At 40.2% G+C, this 16,354-nt stretch overlaps 1 protein-coding gene across 1 annotated transcript in view; it reads left to right on the top strand.

Moving 5' to 3' along the window:
* Positions 1–8,649, top strand: part of LOC143845417 (P-loop containing nucleoside triphosphate hydrolases superfamily protein) — a 28,805-nt gene extending 20,156 nt beyond the window's left edge. The window contains exons 6-8 of the mRNA XM_077353744.1: positions 5,887–6,012; positions 6,112–6,218; positions 8,284–8,649. Of these exons, the coding sequence (XP_077209859.1) occupies positions 5,887–6,012; positions 6,112–6,218; positions 8,284–8,418 (368 nt within the window). The 3' untranslated portion in view covers positions 8,419–8,649. The remainder of the gene's footprint in view (positions 1–5,886; positions 6,013–6,111; positions 6,219–8,283) is intronic.
* The last annotated feature ends 7,705 nt before the right edge of the window (positions 8,650–16,354 follow it).

Genomic DNA, 16,354 nt, shown 5'->3' with positions numbered 1-16,354 from the left:
AACTTTGCTCCCTGAACCATACACACTACACCTTATTACTCTTCCCTTAAATTCCTTTGCTCATGAGCCACAGTGAAGCCTAGTAGACCTCCACTCCATTCAAAGGATACATCCCAAAAGGAAATAAAGCAAGACTCCAAAGTATTGCTTCATGATTATCCATGACATAAACATATGAATCTCGATATAAAAGATGTCAAGGCAGTCAACTAACACCCGGATAACCACAGATGGATGTTAGGCTTTACAAGATAATCTCGCACTATGAACAAGGCAAAACATGCTCCAGATTTTGTGAGTAAATGCAACAAAAGATATTCTGAAACTTCATGAAGAAAATGCGACAGAGCATGCTTCAAAATCTCATTGACACAGACAAAAGCATACACCCTAGATCTCATCAATACATACCATGGAAAATGATCCAAAGTCTCAATAACAAATACAATATAATACGCTCAAAACCCGCTCTGAATTTTCTTTGAAACCATTATTTTTATCGATTAGAAATCCTTCCTTTTGGCGACTTGAACATGCTCTTTTGTAATCCATGGATTATTAAAAAAAAAGGAATTTGGTGCCGACTACAAGATGTGACGAAGAGAATTAAAAAGATGCATGAATTCATACCCGTGACACGGGGCAAGAAAAGAGAAATTAGATGATTCAAATAATCAAACCCACGACATGGGGTCTCCTGTGAAATCAGATGATACTTGTATCACCTGATTTCCTACATCAATTATGCATACATCACTTCACAATCCATTCACCGCATAATCTTATATTTTCATCTTGCATTCAAAGATCAAATCAGCATCCAAATCATAGTGTAAAAAAATAGGCCGCATATATGATAAATTCAAATCAAAGAATTTGATTCAGATTCACATCAAAGGGCAAAAGAAAAAGGCTGCAAAGAAATCAAGATCAAAGATCTGATCCAGATCCAAATCACAAAGCCAAATGGGTTGCAAATATGAGCAAGAGATCTGATCTGGATCCAGATCACCATGCCAATGGGCAACGGATGTGAGAGGTCCAAATCAAGATTTTCTTGGCATCCAAACAGGCCTTAATGGTGAATAAAATTCTTTTTCAAACATGATCTGCAGAGAGGGTGATAAGATTACCTGATTGTAGGGATCAAGAGCCGAGCGGGGGTCGCTTCTGCACGTCCCGAGATCCGCGAAAACGCCACGAAATTTCGCCCAAAATCTGCGGCGCTTGCAAATGGGGGTCGGAAATATTGGGAATGGGTTTTGGAGAGTGGCAGTGGGAGAAAATGGAGGAAAGGGGTTAATGGCTGGAGAAGACGAAGGAGTGGTGGTGATTTGAAAATGGATTTTGATCAAGAAAATGAAATGGATTTCTATGGAGGAGGGCTCGAGCGAAATTCCAGAGGTGGATGGCTTGGAGGTGGAGATGGAAGATGAGAAGAAGAGGGTGGAGGTGGGTTCGGTTGTGGGAATATGGGTCCGGCCGGAGTTGATGTCGGAGAAGAAAAATCGCCGAGGCCTCTTTGTCTCTCTGTTTCTCTCTCTTTATTACTCTCTCCTCCCTGCTGAACCAAGATGGGGTCCCAGATGAAGACGGTTGAGCGTGGAGATGGTGGCGATGGCCGACGATGATCGGAATTGCCGGAGAAAACCACTCTCTCCCTCTCTCTCTCTGATTTTGCATGAAAAAGTGAAATAAAATAGAAGAGGGTTTGATGAGTTTCGAAATGGGTTTGGGTTTCAAAGAGGTGGAAATGAAAAGTGGTTGAAAATGGAGGGATTGATAGTGAAAATGGATGGTCAAAATAGAGGGGTAGTGGCGGTGGTCGGATGATGGTGTGGTGGTGGAGGTGGCTGGAAATGGGAATGGGGTAGTGGGAAGAGAAAAGGGTGGAGGTAACAACAGATTTGGGGGTTTTGAGGATTGGAGGTGGGTGATGAAGTGGTGGAGGTGGAAAAAGTGGATCTGGCCTGTAGCGGTGCCGGAGAAGATGGAGTTTGTGGCCGGCCGGAGTTAATGGAGATGAGGGTAGGATTTCGGAGTGGGTTTGGGAGACGATGAAGAGGGGTTTCGAAGGTTTGATGGAGGTGGTAGTGTAGATGGTGGGTGATGGCAATAGGGAGGGAGCTGATGGGGGTGGAGGTGGCTGATGGGCACCCGCAGAAGATGGGGCGAAGATGGTGGCCGCACTCCCCTCTCCTCTTTTTCTCTGCGATCTCTTTCTCCCTCTCTCGGCTCTTTGTTTTTCCAGAAAAATCCTCTCTCGACGGCTGCAAAATGAGAAAATGAAGCGCCCTTCCTCTAGCCCTAATTCGTTGGTTTATATAGGGAGATGATAAATTCGGGCCCTCTATTCCCTTGGGACAACCCCTCTCTTGAATAATCCACTCCCCTTCTATGGGTTGATATAGGCATAAACTTGGCTTGCCATTTCGTCCATTTTCTATCCAATTGCCATGAAATCTTGTTGGGGTATCCTTGGGGCCATTGATAATCTCTCGGGAATTTTGCGCCCGCAAATGCGCACAATAAGGTGGTAGAAGCTCAGTTTCTCTCCTCATTTGGACTCACTCTCTCGAGATTTTATTCAACTTCAAGAGTTTTATTCGACTGGGCCCGGTAAAAATGAGGTGTCTACAATCTCGAGTAATCAAATTGCAATCTTGCTTTTTCTTGTTTTAAGGAGCTTTCCATGTCAATCTTCATGTGTTTCTCCACTTGTACTTTCCACGCAAGTTCTTCAACTTGCCTTTCTAAATTAATTTTGGCGTCTTGTAGGGCTGTTTGGATACGTGGATTTTAGAATCCAGGTTTTAGTTTGAAAGTGGTGTAAAATTCTGGATTTTACAAGTAAGAAATCCAGGTTTTAGAAATCTCTCCCCTGTCCTGAGATTTCTATAACATGGAAACGGGATGATCTCCTACTCTCTCGCTCGACGGAAAGAGGGCGATAAATTAGAAAAAGACGGACTGTCTCCTTCTTCTCTCCTCTCTCATCCAGGATTTTGAGGAAGCAAAATTCTAAAATCTGCATATCCAAATGGCCCCATAGAGTACTGGACTCCTTCACTGTCAGCTAAAGCTTATATAGCTTCCTCTTAGCAGCCTTTCTCCTCCCAGCACAATGAGTAGTGATTGCAACCTTTTTATCCTCAAATAATCTAAGGGCCCGTTTGGATGCCGAGAAGATTTTAATTTGGATTTCTCACACTTGCAGCCCATTTTGCGTAGTGATTTGGATCTGGATCAAAGCCTTGGATTTCCAAATCAGCTACTGATAGTGAAAAAAATCAGATTTCCAAATATGCTGTGGAAATAAGTAATTGGAAATCCACAGATGTGGCAGTTTCCTTCACCCTCTTTGATCCTCAACCTCTCCCCTCCAGTAGGAAGTAACCCCCTTCCCTCTCTGTCTCCCTCAACATGAGCTGGCAGATCTATTCATTTTGTATTCAAAGCTCAATTCCAAATCCAAATACAAAATATGAGGTATCCAAACGGGCCCTAAATGGGTGAAAAAATGTCGGAATTGGCTTTGGATATAAATTATTGCTTTTATCTATCTCTTAAAGTTGACCACTTTCCAGGTGATCATCACATGCAAACCTGATTGAATAATAGTGGCTGAAGAAAGCAAATTATTGTAAGCTTTCTTTGCAAGATACATCTGCAAAACTTTCTATATCCTCAAACAAGCAGATTGTTTTTGCTCGTTTTCAGAAAGTTCCATACCACATGCCTTCACTTTGTTAATGTTTTTGTTAGGCTTCATAGGTTCAAATTTGTTTTGTTCCAGTGTGTCACAAATTAAGCGGACTTGTAGGAGGTTGTTGTGAGCTTTGTTTGACATTGGCAACTTTAGATTGCTTCTAAGCGGTGGTGTACTTTATGTTCCTCTTCCTCCACCGTTATGGACAGTCCTTTGCCATTTAAACTTTTCCTCCCTTGAGTGAATCTCAAAGCTGTCCTCTAACGCCACGAAAATCTAATCTTAGTCATATAAGGATAGAACTTCTATCCTAATATGGAAAAGACCTGCCTATCCTAGCATGCCACATGTCCTTATGGTTTATCCATAGGACTTGGTCAAGCCATTACTTGGACTCCCTAGGCCTACTTAACACTCTAAAACCCACAAAAATTTTAAAAGGCAAAGTGGACCCCCTTGGTCACTTCACTTAATAACATAAGTGACTTTAAAACATGCGGGTCCTCTTAGTCAATAATGTAAGTGAATTTTAAAACATATGGGGGCTGCTTGACTTAATTGACTTAATGTTAAATGACTGACTTAATAATAAATGACTTGGCTACCTTTAAAATAAAAGAAAAGATAAATCTGTCCCTATGGAGGTTTACTTGAGGACTTGTTTCTTTGGCTTCTCTTCTATTGTGGATGCTCTTCCATTACTGGTTGCACATTCAGTGCTAAAGCAAAGTAGAGTCATGCTCATTACTAGGTTTGAATTTTATTTGTTGAGAAAGGTACTAGAAGAGTGATGCAATCCAGGAAGAGATTGCAGCGAAACCGCAGGATGGGAAGCGAATCAAACTCGGGTGAGGATGGAAATACTTCGGCAAATCTAGTAAAACATTAGATTTCCTCAAATATATTCCAAAAATCAAACAAACAATGAAACAATGAAGCAAACCACGATCAATACGTGCTTAGATCCTTAGTAGAACATTAAGAGATCAAGCCAAATAAATTTCATAGAAAAGTTATGAAAGAACCCAAAAAGCCTAATGGCAAATTTCCATTCAATAATTAAAGAAAGTATCTCTCCAATACAATGCTTTCATGAGTTCTATTTATAAGAAAAGAAAACCCTAAAGCTAACTTAATACTCAAGCAACTAATCATAACCGTCTGTCTAAAATAACATAAATAGAACCTAAAATCTTGACTAAAACTTACCTAAAATAGTAATCCCGTAATAAGCATATACCATACCCATAAAATGCCCATAACTTGCTCAAATCACAACCAAATCGTGTGAAATTGGGCTCGTTAGATAGGTAACTGAAAAACCTTTCTAACGATACCAAAATGATGCCAAATGGATGCGATTTGATGCCTAAAACGGAGGTTGCAAATAAAATGACGAAAATAATAATTAAAAATAGAACTTCTTCCATGCCGCATGTTCTTGGCAATTTCCAACTGCATCAAGGAGTTAAGAGCTGGACTTAGTTATCCCGTATTTGTTCAGTTGTAATTAGAGGTTGTTCATATAGCAACCAATCCAACCTTTCATGAATGAACCAAACATATAGAGGTAGAATGTCATTTTGTTCATTAGAGGGTAAAAGCGAAAGAGATTACTACACCATATGTTCATATGGCAGAAGTGTTAATGGTAGGCATCTATTGACTAGCTCGAGGGAGAGTTTTAGTGTGTTAGTGTGAGTGGCATTTTAGTAATTAGATTTTATAATGTCATATATGTTATTGCATTAATGAAACTTTTATAATGACTGAACTTAGTTAAATAAGAGTCAACTCCACGAATTGGAAGTGTCACTTTTCTCCCAAAATTCATCTTTCTTCTCTTTACCTTTCTATTCTTCCTATTAACTTCAACAGAAATCACCATTGTCCTTTGCTGATTGAAAATTGATTCTCTTAAAGACAAAGGGTGGTACAAATGGCCCCTTTTTGGCATCATAACTATGTTTTTACTGAAATATTCTCTGTCAAGTGCTTGATTCAATGTGTATAAACTCTCATGCACATGGAGAAGCAAATTTTGTGGCACTTGGTTTGGCAAACCATGATCTAGGTGGATAGGATTTGTTTCTAAGCGTTATCCTTCTTTAGTTTTCTTTTTGAGAGTAGGCCAATTTCTCAAGTTCTCTTTCTATATTATTTTTTTAATCATGCAGATGATAAACCTCTCGTTGTTGTCACGCATGGTGATGAACTTACACTTTCTGATCGTGCTTGCGTCCGCATCTATTTGGGAGACCTGCTGGGAGTTCCACCAGATAGACAGATTTTTGACATCCCTGGTGAGACCCCTCTGAAGCTATTCAAATCTCTCCGTTGGAGATGATTGGCTCAGCATTGACCAGATGAAAAAATTGTATAATATTTTCTTTTATCTGCAGATGAATGTGACCTGGCAACTGAGCTGACAATAGTGGATATGTTACGTTATTCTCTGGAGCACGCTGATAGAAATCTTCCACTGAAACACAAGGCTCCTCCAATCACGGTCAGATCTCTTCTACTCAGGCTTGTTACGTTTTTGTGATGAAAAAATTAAACCTACATACCATTATCTCTTCTGTTGGGATGTGGGAGCAATTTTTAAAAAGTTCACCTCGACAAAAACTTGCACAAGGTAAAACAAAGTTGACTTGGGCAAATCAACGATTGGCGTTGAGGGCTTTCTACTATCCAAGGGAGTTTTTAAAATGTAGTCATGAGTGCCCTTGTTTTTTCTTTCAAACAGTGCCAAAATCTTTTTGGTAGTCCTCTGGTTTGTTGATATGCTTCTTTTTTTTGTTACACAAGTTGGTTCAAGCAGACCAAAACTGACAGCCAGTGAGACTAGAGCCCTTGACATCCCCTTGTCTATTAGCTTGTGATATGGTTCTTTAAATATTGAATGAAGTACACAATTTAGTTTCATTTTACAAGTGTGTAAATACTGTATCTGTTCTTCGTGTATATTACCCACAAGCAGCAGAGGAGTAGAGTACGGATCCATCAACTCACCTAGGGCACATTTGGCTGCCAGGAATTTGTTTTCATGATAAATCGGCGTCTCCAAGTGGAGATGAGGGTGAAATCCCTGAAAATCAGGAAACAAAATCCCGGAAACTACTGTTTCTGGTGATCAGAAGTTGCTAAAAATCCAGAAACGAAAAACTTTACTCAAAACCGGAACCCGGATTTTTAGCAGCAACTCATCACCAGAAATACTAGTTTCTGGGATTTTGTTTCCTTGATTTTCAGGGATTTCACCCTCTTCTCCACTTGGGAGACTCCGATTTATCATGAAAACAAATTCTTGCCTGCCAAACATGCCCTTAGGAATGGAAATGTCACGTACCTTCATTCAAGTTACTGGTACTTTTAGGAGAGAAAAGAAAGATCAAAAGGTAGTGTCGTGATTGAAATCCATGTAAAAAAAAGGAATTATACTTTCACAAGCTCGATTGTAAAAAGCTTTAGGAAAAACTTCACCAGAGTCCAGAGCCACAAACATGAATTAAACATGATCCAAACTGTTCTTATGAGCTCCCCCCCTAGTAGATGACAATATGTGATGCCAAACGAACACCTAGCTATTTGATTAGATAACTTGTTGCTCATTTTTCTTAATCATTCATTTCCAGGTGACCCATTAGATGGGTAAGATCATCGGTAAGTTTGGTTTTCAAGCTATGTCATATCTACAATGGGTCCATCCAAGTGGACTTGGTCATACAAATGTATGTGGGCCTGCTTTAAGCTTTTCATGCTCTCCTCATTGTGAGTCATTTGATAGTATCATTCCTCCGAGAATTATGTGCATTTTAGGAAGAAAAGTTGTAGGGAAAAGGTTCTAGCAATTTTGGAAAGGGAAATAATATCCACACTCCCTTATATTAATAATGACACTCCTGTCCTTATTTTGTACTTTCCTAACTACCTAAAGGCTGCCACAATTCCTAGAAGGCTATCAACACCCAATCAGAAAAGATTTAAAAAAGTCAAAGGGTACCACCACTATCAGAGTATGGGAGTGCAGATATCGTTTCACTTTTGAAAATTTAAACATATTTCATTATGGCCATTGCATGGCAGAGTGGGTGTCAAGTATGATGTTTTTGTTGGGTCAAAGAGGAGAATGAGAATTGTTTGAAGATCGTTCCGAGGATGGTTATCTCAACCAGTCTCCCACAAAGTCCATAACCCAGGAATGTTTTTCCTCCAGATAATCTCTTTAAATAGATTATGAAATTCTCTGTTCATCAGCTGACATATGCCTTGCATGACGTGAGAAAAATACCTTTGGCAAGTTGTTTTGGCAATGGATACACCCCCTCACTTTTGATTTGGCTGTCTTCACCAGATGATGCGCACGAACAGCCCTCTTGGCCACACACGCCCCCAACAGTTTTTACCAGCCATCGCATAGAAATCTAAATAAAAAGAAAGGAATGGATGACTTTGATGCTATTTTATTTATTTATTTATTGAAATGAAGGATGAATTTGATGCTATTTCATGTGATTTTGTAGACATTGGCTTAAATGATGCTCAACTGATGAAAATTGGACTGCTTGCAGGTGTTCCATGTGTTTTTAGTGGTGATTATACAAGCGTTGCTCATAGTCATCATTTATATATATAGAAGTTATGCACTGTATCGCTCTCAAGCCCACATAAATTGGCACGCGATCCGCCACCTTTGGTTGGGTTGAGACTTGCAGATTATGCACTTCCACTCTTCGCATGACATCTTCTGGTACGTAAAACCGCATTTACATGCACATACTTCTCTTTTTAACATGTTGTGTACAGTGTATTGAGAGCAAGAAGCAGAACCTAACCTTTAATACAATATTAGGTGTGTCATGAACGACAACAATTGTGTTTGATGTTATGGTAAATTATTATATCTAAATAGATTGAGTAACACTATCAAAATCAAACATATCAGCTTGCATTTTAAGATGAAGATGATGAGCTCTTTGAGTATTTACTTGCAATAGTCGCTATGTATAGCTACTTTTCCTTATATATTGATAATCTGCAAAAGTATATCTGTTAGTCATAAAAAATCACAATTCAGCCAAAAATTTCAAACATTTTTAAACATACATCAAAGAAGTCCCTTAACGCTGCTCTGATCAGCATGTTTTGGGACCAAACATTATTTGACAAAACCCTTTTAAAATAGAATCTTTTCCTTCAATTTCTTGTTGGTATATTCTCTTAAATGATGTGAATTGTTTTATTCAATGCAGAACTGTAAGTTTTATTTACGGGTGCAACTTGGGTCGGGCTCATCCCAAACCCGACCAGTTCAACCCGATTTTGGCTCGGGTTGGGTTAGGAAAAGCCAACCCGATTTAATTTCGGGTAGGGTTATGGTTGAGGCCTTGGCAACCCGACCTCCACCCTCTAATTTTATCTTGATTTTCTATGGGTTATTGTATTTTTCTATGTGGCCTGAGGCAAACCCGAACCAACCTGACTCAACCGACCCGATTTTGGTTAGATGGGTGGGGTTAGGGTTGAGAAGTTTAGAGACGGGTTGGGTTAGGGTTGACCATCCTCAACCCGAGGCTCGGGTTGGGTCGGGTTAGGTTTGAGGAAATTCTATCTCGGGTTGGGTTAAGGTTGGCCTCAACCCGATCCAACCCGACTCGAGTTGCACCCTTAGTTTTATTGCACAAGCTTTATTGTTGGCCATCGGAATGAGGTGATGAGTTAGGTGAGCGTGAGAAGTGGGCTAAAAATTAGGGGGGAAAAAAAATATATTTTGAGTGAAGCTTTTTTGTCCTTGTTTTTTCAGCTTTTTTCTTCCCCTCATAGCTCAATCCATCTCAGGCCTCTGGCTCTCCTGTCCAGTCCTCTATCATCATGGGGGAAGTTGATATTCCATGGAAAACAAATAAATGGTTGCCAAACATAGCCTTAAGAGATGTCTTTTTCATCATACTATCAAAAGTCAATAACCCTCCAATTAGGGTAGGAGCAATGGCAATTTCCCAGGCTTGTGATTGCCAATGAATTTGTTTCTTTCCATGTAAAATGGGTGTAAAGCAAATTTTACATCCATTTTTTCACTTTTAAGTTTAAAGATGTGTGTAAAATTTGTTTTAGCCTTATTTTACGTTTGAAAGAAACAGAGCCTTTAAGAATTTTCCAAAATGATTTTGAACTTAGGGAAATGGGTGATTATAAGGCATGTACCCACCACCACATGTACGATGATCAGGTCTCTTTTGGCGTGTCTCCTACCTTCTTAATTTAAGGGTGGGGATAAAGGCACCTTTAGAGGTTATTTGGCCATGATTCTTTGTCTTTCCATGCATAGACCATGAAAATGGGTTCTCCAATTGGCACGGGACATGGATCCATTTAGTTGGCCAGTTAATACCTGTCAAATCAACGGTGTAGATCATCAAGCATGACTAATTTTGTTAATTCAGCCGATAGTCTCTAAAGCCATACTTGGCAACCATGAATTTTTTTTCCATGGAATATTAGTTTATCAAGAGAGAGAGAGAGAGAGAGAGAGAGAGCGAGAGAGAGAGCCTTTTCTCACCCACTCCTCACTTGGTCCTCTCTGGTCTCTCCCTCTTCGACCCTTCCTCGCCATTGGGTAAGCTAACATTCCATGGAAAAAACTCATGGTTGCCAAATATGGCCTAAAAATCATGAATAGAACGAGAAAAAAAAATGCCAAAGCTTAACAATATTTCAAACCACAAAGTATAGATATATTTTGTGAGAAGAAATGATATAAATTCAAATGTTGCTTATTAGTATTACTACCGGGGTCGAAAGTTACTCTATTCGTGGAAACACTTGTCTATCTTCCGTTTATGTCACTTTTGTTCTTGGATAAAACATTACCATTACAAAATTAGTGAACAAACAAGATAATTTCAGGATAAACTTATCCAAGCACAATGCCAAATCCCAAGAACACCTTGTGCTTGTCATTTGGATCAACCAATCTAATCTTAGGCCATGTTTGGTCACCTTGAAAAAAATTTCTATGGAATATTTATAGGGCCAAAGATGGGTGGGAGAGGGATGAGAGTGAGAGGAGCATGGAAAGCTCCTAAAAATTAGGAAAACAAAAATCCAAATTTAATTAAGTAGGTGTATTTTCACTCTTTTTTAAGGATTTCTGATGCTCTGTCCTCCCTCTCCCTCTCCCTCCTCTTCCCCTCTCACACTATTGGGCCCACCAATATTCCATGAAATAATTGTTCATGGTTGTAAACATGGCCTTAGGCTCTGTTCACTTGCGTTCCCAGGAAAGCAAATCCCTGAAAAACAGCCTCTTTTTTCCTTGACAAGACCTTGACAAGACAGAATTCTGGTGTTCACTTGCTTTCCTGAGAAAGTAATAAGCCTAGGTGGAAAATGTCAAATAATGACATGGAAATTGCTAAAAATGATGGGGAAATGTCTTTTTTCTCACAAGTGTGGGAAACCAAATCCCACTATTTTGGTCGGATTTGCTTTCCCTGGAAAACTAGTTAAAAAAGGTGGGCAAGCAGTTTCTCGAGAAACCTTTTCCTGCACAGTTCCTGCGCATGTGAATAGGTGCGGGATACCTTTTCCTACACAGTTTCCCTGGATTTCTTTTCCTAATGCCACGTCAGATTTCCAGGAAACATTTTCTTTTCCTTTCCCGGGAAAACAAGTGAACAGTGTATTCAATCATATGCTTAAGATTTCAAAGATTATTAATTCTACCATTTGGGTTTCACCATGTACATTCAGTTTTTAATTATCTTAACAAGGGTGCAACGACGAGGACTTCTTAAGAGCTCATAAGGCTTTAAACTACTCTTGCGTAAACACCCATAGCTCTAGAAGTTTTTATAGGATCTGATGCACATATGAGAAGCGCATGGAAGCTTATTTGGGCACTCAAATGATATTAAGCATGGTTATAATCCTTTAATCCGCTGTCCCTACTGGGGTTGTTTGACACAAGGATTTCTATGTAGAACTAGATCAAGGCATCTAGGTTAGATCTTGTTATTCAAAAATTTCCTAAATTAGACTAAGCTTGATCCAGTTCTAGATCTAATCAATCTAACCTTAGATCTACAAAGCATTAGTTTGATCTGACCACATAGATCAGTTAGAATAGAAAAATTAGACTAAGCTTGAGGATGCCTTTCGATCTTCAAGTTGAGCTTCTTCACGGCCTCTAGTGAGATCATGGTTTTAAATTTCGATCGAAATCCAAAATTTAAGATTTCGGTTGAGACCGACACCGAAATCAATGAAACCCGAAATGGTAATTTATTTCGTCCGAAATTTCGGAATTTATTTCCGGCGAAATTTCAGAATTTCTGTCAAAATTTCATTTTTTTTCCCGAAATTTCACCCAAAAACCAGTTTTTTAAAATTATTTTAATATTTTACTGAAATTTCGACCGAAATTACTGAAATTTAGATCGAAATTACTGAAATTTTGACCGAAATTTGGTATCAAATAAAATAGTCTTTTTACTGTTTCGCCGGATTTCGGCCGAAATTTCGATTTCGGTGGGGTCCGAAACCGGTACTGAAACCGAAATTTAAAACCATGTGTGAGATAACATTCTCACAACTCCCGGACTCGATGATTACCTTGCACACCTTCCCACCAATAGTGCATCGGGTGGTAAAGATGTTGCGACGAAGCCAATCCTCTTCCTTATGCGAAGCAAGGCAAATTCAGCGTGCAACCAAATTCTCGCCATGAACATCTTCTGCCACAACATATTCTTCTTCTTCAAAAGTTTCCTCCTCCTCAAGATTCATAGGCTCTTCTAGCTCATAGGCTAGTAGTTGTTGCTGAGGCTTGGTACATGCAGAGGCAATATGCCCAAAACCTTTGCAACGAAAACACTGTGTTCCTGATTGATTGCCAGGTGCTCGTTCTTGAGTCGACTGTGTTGCCGTCTACGACCTTGCGATAGGTCGATGTTGTGGAGCAGAAGTCGATGGTGTAGTGGCCTGAATAGGTGGTGGGGTGCTCATGTGAGGCCCCGCGCTACTATTCCCAAATGAATTTGGCCGTTGACCACCTCTCCATTGTGTTTCTTCAGCTAGTACAACTTTTGTTTAAACGTTTGATACGCTGAAGAAGGACTGGATCTTTAAGGTGTCTTGAATAGACAGCCTGAGACCACTAATGTAGCGTGAGACGTGTTGCTGCTCAGTTTCTCGCAAGTTGTTTCTAGCAACCAACATGTGAAACTCCTTCGTGTATTGAGGGACAATGCGATTCTCTTGATTGAGTTTCTAAAGCCTTTGATATAGGGTTTGCTCATAGTTGAAGGGCACGAACTCCCGTTTCATCTCGCGTCTCAAATCCTTCCAGGTGGTGACAGGAGGATCACCCAGATACCGACGTTGGCTCTTGAATGCTGGCCACCAAGTGGCAGCTCCCCTGAAGCGAAGGGCGAGGAGTTGAAGTACCTTGTCGGCTGGGATATCTTTTATCTCAAGGATAGAATCAACATTGGAACTCCAGTCAAGGAGCTCATTTGGGTCATGGCTGCCATGGAACTCTGGTATCTCTAATTTGATATCCGAATCCCATCGAGAGTTGTCCCATGGAGGGTTAGGGGGTTGCTCGGCCATACGTCTAGGGGGTGGTCGCCTGAACTTTCTTGGATCCAACTCTAATGGATCAACTTCTTCAAAATCAGCTACAAGTGGGGCTCGATTCAAGTTGAGCGCCTCCACTCGTTGAATCAAATCATCGAGTCGTTGGAGCATATGTGCAAGGATTTGTTGTTGATCGAGGCCTCTCAATAGTGTCAGAGGTTTGTTTGGCTTCCGGGGCACGACATGGCGGCATAGTGGCACTCCCTTTCTATCACGTCCCAAAAGATGACAAGGAAGATGGAATTCCTTGTTCTAGCTCTGATACTAGATGATGGAAGGCAACCTAGGAGTGAAGGTGGTGGTATTGGTGGGGCTAGGTTGGGGGTCTAAGAAGGGGGAATAAGTGGCAGTTTAAGGAGGTATTATAAAGTGGTTTGGGTTTGGGTTTGGTGAGGGCTAGGTACTAAGATGATAGTGGTGAGAAGGGAAGTAGTTAAATTTGGTTTGGAAAAGGGAGAAGGAACTAAAGGCTTAGTTGGGATTTTCAAGAGGAAGAAGATGGAGGATAAGGGTGGAAGTTTGTACTAACTTGGAGATGGTATTGAGGTGGTGGAACGATGTTGAATCAGAGAAGTGGCTGCTCCTTGGAGGATACTCTCGCATAGAACAAGATTGAAAAACTAAAGCAGGTAGAGAAGCTACACTATGGAAGCCTGCAATTCCTTCCTTCAAAGCAAAGAAGATAAAAGAGGAGAACACTTCTCCAAACAAGAAATTTTAACTGAAAGTGGGATGATCTTCAATGAGTTGTGTTTCCCTTTTATAGAGGTGGAACCTCTTACACCAATTAATAAGCCTACAGACATTAAATCGTCTATGTAAAAACAATGACGCTTTTCAACTTTCACACACACAAGTCTTACCAAACTTTGGATGTTTCACATTGGAACTAGTTTCCTTATTTCCAAGTTTCACACTTGAACTAGTTTCCTTATTTCCACCTTTCACGCTAGAACACCTTGGGTGTTCACATTAGAAACCCTTTGGGTGTTCACACTTCATTTGTCCAAGACCGATGATGACCGTTTATCTAGAGACGCTTCGATCTCCTGATGATCTTTGGATGATCGGCCTTCTGATAATATTTGTCAGCAATATCTTCGACCCGGCCATCAATCTCAGCTATTTGATTATTGATCTGGAGATCTTCGATAGGCCGATCATCAATCTGGGGATTTCAATTGCCATTCTGATTGGATGCACCTGCATCAATGCGTAAGGTCTCTTTCGTAGTTGGTGTAGAGATAGGTTTTCAGGTTGTAAACGATGGTGGGAAGGTGATAGTACCTATGTTGGGAGGATGGATTGAGATCCCTCTCCAAGGTTTACTGGGTGAATCAATGGGTTGGTGGCTACACATGTGCATTGGCCGTGTTGATCGAATCGGGAGGAGTCAGAACCAGGATGATTCGAGGGGTGTGTAGGTGGTACTACAGAAGGCCAATGGTGATTTGCGGTGACAGCGGACCAGTGGTGACATCAATGGAAAATCTTCAGGTGGCTGGAAAATAAGCCGAGGTGGAGATTGTTGGAAAAGTTGTCTTATTTCCCAGTATGGGTGTGAAGGCAAAACGGAAATACTTATATTTTTAGGTCTTTTCCTAAAACCTAGGTATAAAGCGAGAGGGCTTTTCTCTCATGTGTTGCTGCGGCAAAAGATTGGTGAGGGTTGCTCTTTGTGTGTCCGTCTGCAATGAGGAAAGAGAGGAGAGAGAAGAAAGAGAGAGAAGAGAGAGAAAGAAAGAGAGAGAAGGAGAAGGAGAAGAAGAAAGTGATTTTCTTTAGGTTTTTTCTTAGGTTCCTCTTGGAGCTTTTTCTTGGGGTTTTTTCTTGGGTTTATCTTGAGTTTTTCTCTTGGGTTACTCTCGTGTACGGTCTTGGGTGAGAACAAGGAAATAATTGCGGGTTTGTGGGTTTGAGATTAATTCATTGTAATCCTTGTATATTGTTTTTTGTCATAGTGGAAGATCATGTTTCTTGCCAGTAGAGTAGGCTTTGCCGAACCATGTAAAATCTTGGTGTTCATCTTGTGACTTGTTTGTTTATTTTACTTTCTGTTTAATTTGTGCACTATTGGATCATAATTACCTGGCTGATTTTCTCAACAGTAATTCTATGTTCAAGCTGATGAAAGGAAAGTACTTTTCGAGTAGGTTTGCCCAAGAGCTAATTCTCCACCCCTTAAATGAGGAATAGTAAAAGGATAATTGTGGTATTTGTGTGAAGGGTATCTTAGTTAGCCACTTGCCAAGTATAACTCGTAATAGGACTATATAGTTTCAGCTGCAGTGGGAATTTCTGAGTCTTAGAGGATGAGGTATCAGATCCCAGCAGTGATTCCACTCATACATTACCAATAAAAAAAAATGGACGATCTCCAACTCTTAAAACATATGTAAGAAAGGCTGAGTGACAATGTTTATGAATTTAACTAGGTTATAAAACCATAAAAATGATTCCTAGAAATAAGTGAAAGAAACGTGATTCTAATTCTAGAGGCGCGCGCTCTAACGATGTAGAATTGATTCTGATTTTCAGAATGAGAATCATCAAAATGGTTGAAGAACACAACCTAAGATTTCATTATCCTTGAGTTTCAATATCTTCTCTTCCCTGCGAAAACTGGTGATCTCCTTGCTTACCACCTCACCATCCCCTCCTTACCTCCTCTCTGCCCTCCTACTAACCGACAATTTACTATTAGGATCATGTTGTTCTACAAGATCATTAGTCTTTTTTTTAGTTGTTCTCTACCTTTTTCTTTTTATTAAAATTTCAAATTTTCACCTAATCATTGACCGAAAAGCACAGGCCAAAGTTTCCGTGTTTTCAAGTGGGCGTGGGCGTGGGGTGAATACATCTTAAACAGCAAATAAAGTTAATGCCCCGTACGGTACGGAACCGGCTATAGCCGGTTGCCTACCGTTGGGGATTCGAAACATGAAAGCGGACTTAAAAGAGAGGTTTTGAGAAACCTTCGAAACGGACGGTAGAGATCTCGTT

The sequence above is a fragment of the Tasmannia lanceolata genome, unplaced genomic scaffold (genome assembly GCF_043159265.1).
Source record: "Tasmannia lanceolata isolate RefF3 unplaced genomic scaffold, GAP_Taslan_0.1 ptg000015l, whole genome shotgun sequence".
NCBI classification, from domain to species: domain Eukaryota; kingdom Viridiplantae; phylum Streptophyta; class Magnoliopsida; order Canellales; family Winteraceae; genus Tasmannia; species Tasmannia lanceolata.
Note: the sequence above shows the minus strand (reverse complement) of the source record. Positions and strands in the feature narration are given on the sequence as shown.